Raw genomic sequence first — 12,427 nt, 5'->3', positions numbered from 1 at the left:
GATCTGGAACCAACTTCCAAGGGAAGTGGTGCTGGCTCCTACCCTGGGGGTGTTTAAGAAGAGGTTTGATGCCTACCTAGCTGGGATCATTTGAGCCCAGTTTTTTCTCCTGCCCAGGTGGGGGGGTCAGGCTTGAAGATCTACAAGGTCCCTTCCGACCCTACTTCTATGATTCTATGATAACACACCTAGATTAAATGGTGACAGGAGCACTGGGCCAGAGCCATGTTTGTGTCCTTTATATTAAAATACTTACACGAATTGGCTTCCTATACTGACATGGAAGCTCTATGATGGTTGTTCTTGTAGAAAACTCTATTTTTGGTGCAATTCCCTTAGAAACAAGAGAGATGAAATCACTAAAAATAATGTCACCGTGCACACATTACAGACATTCATCAAGCAGCGCAATGAGCAACAGCAGTTCTAATTCACTGGCACTTCATCAAGGTTCTTCATGGTTACTTGAGAATCAAAAGTGCAATGAAATCAAAAGTGCCTAAAGGAAACACTAAAAGCAAAAGAGACAGAAGGTTAATGGTAGCTAGTAAATTAAGTACAAGTTTGAAAGGTAATGTGGCAACCAAATTCGCCAATATGCAGCATATGCTAGTAACGTGATATGGAGCAGGGAAGTAATGGTCCTTCTTTATGGGCCTAATCATCACATGATGCACAAGGCCAACTGTATGGAAAAACACTGAGATACCAGCATAATTTCAGAGAGGTATCCTGTTTGCCAAATTACTTCTCAAGAGCAGAGAGGAAACCTAAATAGAATTATCTTTACTTCTTTGCTGGAGATTTAAGTTCTTTCCTGTTTAACAGCTGTATTTACTAAACACCAGTCTTCCTAATGGGCCCACGGTGATCCAACTATACCTCCAAACTACAGTGATAGCAGAATGCCAGTTTTCTTTTTGAGGCAGGTGAAACAATGATGAATACTGTAAAAGACAATTACCATCTGTAATTAATAAATACAATCTGTTCACTTGCACTCAATTTCAAAATCTCTAGTCATTGTCATTCCTATTTCTTCAAAACACTAATTGTACAGTCACATGACAGTAACTGCATAAACATTAAGAATAAATTATACCTGTTCCTACTCTTGGGCAATTAAATGGGGAAAGAGAAAGCACAGAAGTGGTACCTGAAATGAATAGGAAGTGAAAGGCAGGAACCTATAAGCAATACAGATAGGCTTATAGCTCCAAGAAACATACATCTGGTCAGGAACAAACTGTCCTAGTCTGTGCACAGGCAAGTGTGAGCCGGAAAGCTCTGTACAACAACCTGGTTATACCTTTCTAAATGTGCATCGGCAAGTCCTTCTGCTTGTTACATCTGCTTAATAGTCTAAGAACAATGAGTTTCCTCCTCTCTCTCATTACATTCTGTTTTCCCAACAGGATAATTTAGTTCCAAACAACTGATTGGTATATATAGAGACATTCAACTTGAGATCAAGACAGTTTCAAGACTGAGTTATGCTTTGTCTTCCAAAATCCATTCAGCCAGTCACAGCCTTTACCTTAATTACTAAGCCTTTAACTGGATCTAGAACAAAAAAAGCAAATAAATTAACAACATAATTATGCTAGCACAGTTTGAGTGCTCCTTGTGTAGAAGGCACATTCATATACACTTTACTCTGAGCCTTAGCCTCTGTTCTATGCTGTCCTGTTACAGATTCATAGATTGTAAGGCTGGAAGGGACCTCAGAAGATCATCAGGTCTAACCTCCTGCACTAGGCAGGAAAGACAACTGGGGTCAGGTGGCCCCAGCAAGGTGACCGTCCAGTCTCCTCTTGAAGATTTCCAGGGTAGGCGACTGCACCGCTTCTGGAGGGAGCTTATTGCTCAGTCTGGATACCCTGACCATGAAGAAGTTTTTCTTAATGTTGAACCTGAAACGGTCTTCCAGGAGCATGTGGCCATTACTCCTGGTTTTCCGCAAGGGTGCCATGGTGAACAGTTGTTTGCCAAGCCCTTGATGTACTCCCCTGATGTAGTCGTAAGCTGCTAGCAAGTCCCCTCTCAGCCTTCTCTTTTTTAGGCTGAAGAGTCCCAGGTCCCTCAGCCTTTCCTCGTATGGCTTGCCATTCAAGTCTCTGATCATACAGGTGGCTCTTCTCTGGACTCTTGCAAGTTTTACCACATCCTTGTTAAAGTATGGTGCCCAGAACTGGATGCAGTACTCCAGCTGTGGTCTCACCAGTGCTGAGTAGAGCGGAAGAATCACCTCCTTGGATTTGCTGGAGATGCATCGATTGATGCATGCCAGAGCATTATTTGCCCTACTTGCTACAGCGTCACACTGATGGCTCATATTCATACTGTGGATTGCCTGCTGAAGACTCTTAGGAATGCCTTCCCGGTGTCAAAATGGAAGGAGCAAACACCCTTTAGACTTTGTTGGCTTCCTGCTTAAAGCTGAGCATTTAGACACCAGATTCACTAGGCTACAGCAATCACCTTTCATCTAGTTTCAGTGCTTTTTTCTCTACACAGCAGCTTAATGATAAAAATAGAATCAAACCATTATAGCAATGTACAACTTACAGCCATTAAAGCACTTAACCCAGGTACTGAGTGAGAAGGAAAAGGAAAGGCCTGTGTCAGTGGTTACCTCTAAAATTACACTTAAATACCAGTGAAATCCACAACAAATGACAGAGTACAAGCACATTTAACAAAGCTTCTAGCTACCAGACCACCCGCTTTTCAGGACATATTGCTCTTGATGGAAACAGTTATTACTCAAAACCATTATGTGGTTTGTCACATGAATTAAATCTAATTGAACAAGCCCACAGACAAATAGGCAGGAAAGGACACTCCAAGAATTCATGTAGAATAAGTCAATGGTTCAAATGCTGTAGCCTTCCAGCCCTAACAGGTATTCTGTAGTGACTAGAATGGGAATTGGGAAGAACACATTCACAAATACAATCACAGTGATAGCAGGCAGCATCAATGTAGCAGTCAATTTGTCCTGTTCTGAATGGGCCTGTTTCAAAGCCTCTGAAATCTAGTTTACTTTCCATTTACTTCAGCAGGCTTTATATCAGGCTTTAAAATCAGATCTGGGTTGCTAGATTCTCACATAAACATTTTCCATAATACTACTGAGTGTTAGTATCATGGAGTATCTGGATTGTTTCTTGGTTTGGAAAGAATTATTACACAGTCACAGATCTGATTCAGTTTCACAGTTTCAAGACTGGTGGTGGGAGTTGCTTTCAAATTTAAATGAAAAACAAAGGCAGGATAAAAGACATAAAGCCAAGGGACAGTCAGACACATTGAAAACAGAATAGAAATGAAAGACCTTCTCACACTGATCTAAAACAAAGAAAGCAGAATTCAAAGACATTCCTCACTAGGGTTGTATTCTACTGCTGGTGCTGAAGAGCAGCAGAAGAGACAGACACCGAGGAATTGCCCAAGGAATAAGGACAGCAGCCACAGTGTTTCATTTTAATTTACCTGAGAGAATCAAACCAACAACTTGAGCAATTATTTTTAGATTAAAATGCCATGTTAAAATGCTTCATAGCCAGGGGACATGACTAGAATTCCCTTGTGACGAGTGACTAGAATTCCTTTGCCTTACACAAGTTTTCAGGACTGACAGTCACAAAAAAAATCTTTGTAATTTTTTTTAAAGGCACATAGAGGCCACATTTCATTTTGAGACAATAAATTGAAATTCCATAAAACCAACACTGAAGAGTCATTTTTCCAAGTAGTATGTTAAGGCTGCATGAACTCATACACTTCCATATCTGAGTGCATTAAATAAGCAACTTCAACATTGCCCTTACATAGCTTGAATGCCTTTAATCCATATTAAGCATGAATTATTTTGACTGTAGACACACTGCAAAAAAAGTGAGTTGACTTCACTGTACATTAGATGACAGCTTGCCTTGTTAGAAACAACAGCTAAAAAAAATCAAACTGTAACCAAGTGGGAGGTTTCTTCTGTTGATTCCTCCTGATGGAATCCACAGGATGCGGCTGTTTGATTCCTGATGATGCACTGTGGCAGATGTGGCTCAATAAGTCTAGCCTAGGTATGAAGGCAGTGATAGAGACTGTGCTTAGAAAGCCAGCGCCTAGGACAGAGAACTCCTTAAACAGCAACCTTAAGAACATCTAAGCTTAATAATATGATCACATTTTCTTGTCATCTGAGGAAATGGACAAGCAAATGAATTACATTAAGTTAAAAAGGCTCAAGAATGTACTGCACATCAGCTGCTCTACAGAAAATGTTCATGCCTGTTCTTACCCCACTTTTTCATTCAGGGATATGTCACTGCAATAGAGCTTCCCCTTACAGTGGGGTAAGAGCAGGCACACAAACAGTTACTGTGGAACAGCTGATGTGCAATAAATTCCTGAGTCTTGATAAATAAAAGTAATTCATTTGTTTGCCCATGTACTGAATGATCAATAACCCCAAACCTTATAAATGGGTCAGTGGACATGATTTTGCATTCATCTAAATATACTGAAGTCAGTAGATTTACACCAGTGTAAAAATGTGCAAGATCAGTATTACTCCAGGACCAAATATTCTGTTCAGAGACATTAACAATTCCATCTATTCATACAAAGCCTTGAAAAGAAACAATGCATGAAATGCAGTAATGATAGGCAAGGACAGACTAAGGACCCAGCCCTGCAATACAGATTGAGCCACTAGATGCTATATGTTATAACTAGTGGACTAGATGATCTCCTGAGGTCCTTTCCAGTGTTTCTTCTCTATGAAATGAGAAAAATCAAGTCATAGTGTTGTATAAAAATACAGCCACATTATGTATCAAGACTTTCAGATGAAATCTAGGACCAGCCAGGAACACTACATTGATTAGAAATTTGACACAAATTTTGAAGATCATTGGTGGGACCAACCACAGTACATATGACTTTTGCTTTGCCAGGACACAAATGATTTACTCATCCAATTTTGTAACTGAACAAACCATCTTGTCTAAAAAATAAATGAGAGTAAGAGAAGGCCACTGAAGCCGAGTGTTGTGTTAGTAGTATGTCATATACACAACAGTGAGAATCTAGACAAGTGCAGTAAATAATGTCAAATTACAGAATGAATGCAATGTACTCTGCAGAGAATTATAAAGAGCTCAAGAGCAAGCCTGGAAAAACAAGATAACTAAACGGTAAAACCATTACAGTGAATTAGCATAAGCAATCAGACACAATGCACACCAAATAAAACAGTCAGGTGAACCTAAAATGTCACTGAGATTGTAATAATAAATAAAACTAAGATTGACAATAAAAGAGACCAATGTGGTACCAAAAATAAAGTACAGTATTATAAAAATTATCAGAATTAAGACAGCTTCAATCCAAATGTGGCTATTTTTCTGCAATAACCTTTGCCAGTACTATTGGAACCTCACTTCAGGTAACTACATCGAATGCTGCATTCTAATACTGGTAGTTGACCAAACTGAAATATTAGCATGAAGAAAGGCAACATGCTATTTTTAAATGCTCAGATCTTTGTGATCCAAATGTCCCTTTGGAAATGAAGTGCCAGCATTTGTCCTGCAAGTGAGCTGGAAATACTTTAAGGGAAGAGGGACAACATCAGTAGCAATAAACTTGGTACCTGAGAAAATGAAGATACTCAGGAAAAAAGAAACTTCTGTGATAGTGGCTACTGTTAATTTTCTAAAGGAAGAATTAGCTAAATTATCAGGATTTCAGGGCAATCCCATCATCTGACCACTTCTCCCCTGTGAAAAATTCCAGGATGTGTGTGACCAAGCAACTTAATTGGAAATAAGCAAGAAAAATTAGCCTTTGTTTTGCTGAATTTTACTGGTGAAGTTGAAGTCATTTTGGTCTCTCTCCACCAACAATTATGATGAGAGAGAAAGAGAACAAAATATCACAAAGGAAGCATGAACAGGAATTCTAGCTCTCAATCAGTGCAATGTTAATTCATGGTCTTTAATCATAATTCTAGGGAACATCAGGAAACTAAGGTTAATAAAACCATTCAAAGGCTTAATGGAACTCACCAACCATTTTAATAGTACAAAATTATTCCTTTCCTACTACTGTGGAAAAAATTAATAAAAGCATTTCAATTTTCCGCAGCACATCAAACTACTTCACATGATGAAATCCAGACTTATCTCCTCTTGACCTACCTAATACTCTAAATAAAATACTGGTTGTGACTGGCATTTGCATCCTGTTTCAGAATATTTTTCATAAAAGAACACTGAATTAACTGTAAATGCGTGAGGCATTTTTAAAGTAATTCAACTGTAAGTTAAGGACTGAGTTAAAAGTAAAACGTAAGTATAACCTTTAGTCTATCAGAACATATATTATACACAGATAGTTAGTCAGGCTCATGGCTGAGTTGTACATGGAGCCATGAAAGTATCTCTATGCAGAACTTTCCAATAGTGAATAAAAAGTCTAGCCTGGTGTAAGCCATCAATTTATGTAGCATTTACATTTTCATTTAAAACCAACTACCATTCTGCATCTTATGGGAATGAAGATAACTTTCTGAACGTGAACCAATGAAGTCTCAAGTCCACAGGGAGGCTGTTTCAGCAAGTCTGCTGGTGCGCAGAGCTACGCCAAGCAGTACCAGAATGAAATTATGAAATTAATAAAAACTCTGATCAGTTGTATTGCTTCCATTGCATAATGCAGTTAGCAAACCTGATGAGAATTTTGTCGGTTGTATTCTGCCGTTGGTGCTGAAGAGCAGCAGAAGAGAGAGACACCGAGAAACTTACCAGGAGGAAAGACCTTCCCAGAAAGGATGATGTGTAAACTAAGGGCATGCCTGAGGGAAGGAAATGGATAGTAAAGCAGATGTCCCCAGTTATAGTCAATGGGTTGCACTAGGTGCTAACCAGCATTTTGCCCCTTTACAGCAGCTGACAAGAAAGGAAATCCTGGGCTTTGCTTCTGGACTCCCAGTCCCCACTCTAACTGGTCTCTAACTGGTAGCTATTTTAAACTTTTTTTCAAGACCCCGTAATGACCAGATGCTGCAATCACTTGAGCATATCTGTGTTCAAGAGTGGTTCAGATTCATGGCTCAGACTGAAATCCTCACAAAGCTACCACCTGCCCAATGAACCACATCTCTCCTTCTTTCTCCTTTTCAGCTACACATGGCAAATGCCATTTGGAGGCAACTTACTGGGAAACCAGGAGCCGTTTTCATCAATACCTCTCTGTCCACACCAGGATACGCAGGCATCAGCTTGGGCTCGGGGAAGAGAAAATCTCGAGTACTCTCTTCATAAAAAGCCAGATCGTCCCCTACTGGAAAAAGGGGGGGGAAGCAAAAACTGTTTCCTTCTATTTGGTCTGTGACAAGTCCTCTGTAAGCCCATCACCACTCATCAAGGGACCCTCTGAGATCTGAGAAATGCTGCCCCTCTTCTACATTAGGGAAGACTGTCAGCAGTACACAGAGCAGTCCCAGCAGCAGTGTCAAAGGAAGCGCTACCCCTCCAGATCTGCTTCAGGATTCTCTGGCATTTCATCCTTTTTTTATATATGACCCTGAACCAAAATGTAAATAGGGGGCTCTCTATTTACATGCCTTATAGCCACTACAAAGAAAACTACAACAACAGAGACACTGATCAACAATGAATCCTCATTGTTTTGTTGTGTGCTCACTTTTTTAATTTGTGAGAAAGGCTCCATCCAGTAAGGTCATACTTCAGTCTCAGGGACTTAGAAAATAACTGCTTTTAAATCAAATGACTTGTTAGCCTTATTTCTATTGCTCTGACTATTCCACTCCTGATTAATGTCTCTATCCTGAAAGTGAAATGAAGGAGGCAGAAGAAAGCAAGTCCGTTTATGCTTTCATCTGTAATGAATGACTTGGCTTAGCATAGTAACATTGGCGCTTGATGCCATCTTTAACACTCAGTTTGTCACGAGTGCCCCAAACTATTTTGGGATGGAAATGACTGCAACAATGCATATTATCACACTGTACTGCAGAGAATTTTCAAAGCTGTGCAACATAAGGACTAAAATCTACCCCTGCTCTTCCTATATTAGGACCTAATCATGCTGGAGGTGACTGTCATCTATTATGGACACTATCAAGAGAACAAATGTATTCAGCACCTCCCAACATTCAAAATGGGCCTTCATAGAGTATGACCTTTATATAATATGTACAATATCTGTGTCTCAGCATACAGGACCAAATCCCAATTCTATTGACTTAAGACAAGAATCCTGTCAATGACCTAAGAGAGACTGGAATTCAGGTCATAATATAAATGCACTTTTTCAAATTACTGTACTAACAACTAATCCAGTGGTTCTCAACCTTTTTAGTCCCAAGGCACCCCTCATTAGACTGAACACAGCCCTCATTAGACTCAAGGAACCTCCTGAAAAATGCCAGCTCTTAGCTTTTACTCATGTTTTGACTATGAAAAAATACTAGAGCAATACTTCTCTTGCAAAAAACTCAGAAAGACCACAACAGGTCAGAATGTTTCTGATGTTATGGATTTGAGATCTCTGGGTTTATCTTGTGAATAATGTGTAGGTGTTTGTACACCAAAAAGTGCTAACATTGCATGGTATACTTAAAAGAATCTCATGGCACCCTGGTTGAAAATCGCTCTACTAGAGGTGCACCGATACATCAGTCCAATATTGGATCGGTACCGATATAAAGAAAATTGACCTTTGAAAATCGGTCTGATGTGGCTGATAATGTGGCCGATAAATGCCCTGTGCATGTGCGCAGCCATAGTGCAGCATGTAGGTGGTGAGGAGCACAGTCCAGCAGCATGGAGAGCTGCGTGCAGCTGGTAAGTCTGTTGTGGTGGAAGCGGAGGGGGAGGAGGAAGAAAAGGGGCATGGCAAAGGGCCAGTCAAGGCCCCCATGGTGAGGGAGGGAGTGGGGCTGGGGCTGAGGCAGGTGCTGTTCAGCCAGAGCAGGGTGGGATGCAAGACAGAGCTGCGGCTCGTCCAGGGGGTGCAGGAAGATGGGGCGGCTCCCGCTGCTACGCACACCCTGGAAGGACATGGCGGGGTGTGCCCCCTAGATCTGCACAGGGCAGGGCAGGCTGCCGCTGGGGGCTGGGGCCAGGACTCTTCCAAGCAGGGGCTGGGCTGGGCCGTGCTCAGGGCAGGCAGCACACGTGCACCCATTCGCTGCGCTGCTACTTTGCAGCATGGTCGTTTTGTTTGACAATGGGGGATCCCAGTGTCAAAAAAAAACGCTGCTAAAAAAAGCAGTGTGGCGCACACAGCAGCAGCATTCACTGCCAGAAATGGAGCCTAGCCAGCCAGAGCCATGGTCTGGCTGACAGCCAGGCTCTGAGCAACCGTTTCAACTCTGCTGATGCCCTGGGAGGCCCCCAGAATGCCAGGTAAGGATGCTGGGGCCAACAAAGGTGCTGCTCCCAGCCTCCCCTATGCCACCTGGGTCAATTTGCTGCACACCAAAATGTACATGCAGGGGTGTGCCTGGGGACAAATAGCAGTGGCAGAAATATGTGCCACTGCTATCTGTCCCATGGGAAACACATGCCCCTGCATGTGCACACTTCTCAGGATGTGTCCAGGGAAAGGGAATTTATACCTGCTTATGTATGACAATGGCATTTACACCAGGATCATAAATAGACAAAATGCAGTTACCCCAAAGTATTCCACACAAATGTTGGGGAAAGTTAGAGGTAGGCTAGACTGCATTAAAAATAGATACCTGATCTAAGTTGAGATGGGGAGGGCTAACAGGGGGCAGCTGGGGGAATCAGGGGGGCAAGCAGCCTATGGGGGGATCGGGAGGTCCACAGGGAGATTGGAGCGGCAGTTCATAGGCAGGGACTGGGTCCACGTGGGGCAGGGATTACTGGGGTCCAGAAGGGTTTGGGGGGGATCAGGTGGGGTCTACAGGGGGACTTGGGGGAATGGAGCACTCTCTCCCCCTAACCCTCCCCACCTCTAGACAAACAACTCCCCAGTCAAACCTACACCCCATCCTGCCCACCACTCCCCCACCACAACTTACTTCCATACTTCCCAGCATCAGCAAACACAGATAAAACCAGAACCCAGAGCAACTTGCAGGAGGTGGGGTCTGGTGGGCTGGGGGTGGGTCTGACTCAAGGGTAGGCAACATTTTTTGGCCGGAGTGCGGAAAAAACGACAATGTCTACCTTGTAAGGTGTCAGAGTGCCAGCACACCACAAAAACGAAACTGAGGCAAGGGTACATGGTAGGGTGCACTGCATATTCAATACAGTTAATAATCATAAATGCTGCTTTTTTTCTTTTTGCTTTTTTTATAGTAAATATCAGGCTTTCTAAAAATTCAAAACCTGATGACAATAAATAAAACTTCATGCACTGCCTTTGTATTCATGAATTTTTTTTCTTGTTAAGTATGTTGTGATGAGAGGGGGAAGAGAGGGAAAGAGGAGCAAGAAGCAGCAGACACCAAGGGAGTCAGAGGCTGGCCTGGTCAGGCCCTTGGGAAGGCTGCAGCTGGAGGTGAGCTGGAGTCAGGCAAGGAGCAGGGGCTGCCCCAGGGCTCTGCAGACTCAGGCCAAGTGGCAGGGGGCCAGCAGCATCAGAGGTGGGGCCCAGCCAGCCCATGCAGCTCTGCAGGGATGGGGTGCAGCCACCCTGCCCACAAAGGGAAGCTGCCTGGCTGGGGCAGGATGCAAGGCTCAGGGAGCTCCCTGCTTGGTCTCTGCATGTGCTGAGTACATTGCAAGTGGGAACTGCAGCTGCAGGCTGTTTCCCAGGCTCTGGGAACAGCCACTGTAGCTGGTATTCAGGGGCAAGCCGGCCAGGAGCCTGCAGCACAATGGCTCTGTGCAGTGCCTGCCCCAGCCCTCGCCCCTTGAGGGCAGCTGCGGGTGGGCAAGGCCAGGGCCTGGGCAGGCTGAGGCAGCCGCGGTGGCTGTTCCTAGGCTCCAGGGGGCTCCCATGGCCAGGCCCTTCCATTGGGGACGGCTCTGCCCTGCCTGCACTGTGCCCAGTGTACAGGGAGGCTGATCCCAGAGAGGGAAGCCCCCCCAGCCCAGCATCCTGCCCCAGCCAGGCAGCATCCCCACGTGCACAGGGTGGCTGCGGCCCATCCCTGCAGAGCTGTACAGGCTGGGACAGGCCTGCTGGGCACCCCTGCCTGCCCACCCACCACAGCTAGAAGCCACAGAGCCCTAGGGCTGCCTCCACTTCCTACCAGCCCCCGTTCAGTTAGATTGGTCTCGCCAGACCCAAGCTTAGACTGCCTTGGAGGTACACTTAACCTAGACCAGGTTGGCCATTTTTAGACCAGTATAACTGTCCTGAACTTCTGTATGCAAACTTATGTACAGTTATCTACCTAACTGGTGAAAGGTCCACACCTGAGCAAACAAAGTTAGGCTGGGAGTGGGACATTTTAAATCTGATCTAACCTCCCTGAATATCTGTGTGCAGCCTTCATAACCAACTGCTACTGTGATTTGCCATTAGGTGGCAAGAGAGCAGGTAACAACTGCCTGTTTGTCTTTAGCAAGTAACTCCCTCAGGCTGGATGCAGACAAATTAAACCTAAAATGGAATAACTCATTCCAATACTATTTTTCCTCTGATTCTTTGAGGGGATGTATTCATCAGATTACATAAAATTACTTTGGCATCATCCACCTACTACTTTTTTATACCAGACTAATGCAACTTATATCAGCATAAAGGTTTCATCTGTCAATGGCTAGAGACAAAATCTTGAATAAGCAGTAGGTGCCCTGAATGGTTTTTGAAGAAATTAAAACTAAGAAAGGTATGCACGATCACATAACAACTGCTAAGTAGTCTTAGAGGCATTTGCTAAGTTCTAGGGTGATTAATGCCCATTCTTCCAGGATATGACTGAACAATCTCTCCTTAACATGACATATACTGGGGCTGCTGCCATCAGGTGACAGGTAAACCTGAACAGATGACAATTTGTATGCGCACATACAAACAGGCAACTACAAAAATAGAAGTATGTGTGAAAATAGTTATTGTGGAAGATAATGTCAGCTACCTCTGGCTTATGACAGGCTGAGGTTCTAACTATCTAAGCCTTTTCAAAAAACTCCATCCACAGTTTCCTTATGCAATTTTCTGTCTCCTTGCTTTTGTCTCAAAAAAATCTGTGAAACCAGATGATGTCACAAAATAAAGCTCATCTGATGAGGGGCTAAAACAAACAAGTAGAAGATGAGCATCAAGCAAAACTCTGTGGAAAAGCAAATGCAAAATGTACACAATATTTTAGTGGAGGGAGTTGGGGGGAGACTAGGCAGTACAGCACCGCATTTTTTATTAAATGGAAATTGCAGTAACTTCCCAATTTATAAAAATGTTCCCTATACAG

General features: G+C 43.2%; 1 protein-coding gene across 3 annotated transcripts in view; it reads right to left on the bottom strand.

The window, feature by feature from the left end:
• The window catches only part of SPATA6L (spermatogenesis associated 6 like), a 53,966-nt gene that overhangs the window by 32,196 nt on the left and 9,343 nt on the right, over positions 1–12,427 (bottom strand). For 2 of the 3 annotated variants that reach the window (XM_019555432.1, XM_019555431.1), the window contains exons 5-6: positions 7,226–7,350; positions 257–334 (exon numbers count right to left, since the gene is read on the bottom strand). In XM_019555432.1, the coding sequence (XP_019410977.1) occupies positions 257–334; positions 7,226–7,350 (203 nt within the window). The remainder of the gene's footprint in view (positions 1–256; positions 335–7,225; positions 7,351–12,427) is intronic. The other variant, XM_019555433.1, reaches the window with a different exon arrangement.

This window comes from Crocodylus porosus, unplaced genomic scaffold (genome assembly GCF_001723895.1).
Source record: "Crocodylus porosus isolate Cpor-Errol unplaced genomic scaffold, CroPor_comp1, whole genome shotgun sequence".
NCBI classification, from domain to species: domain Eukaryota; kingdom Metazoa; phylum Chordata; order Crocodylia; family Crocodylidae; genus Crocodylus; species Crocodylus porosus.
Note: the sequence above shows the minus strand (reverse complement) of the source record. Positions and strands in the feature narration are given on the sequence as shown.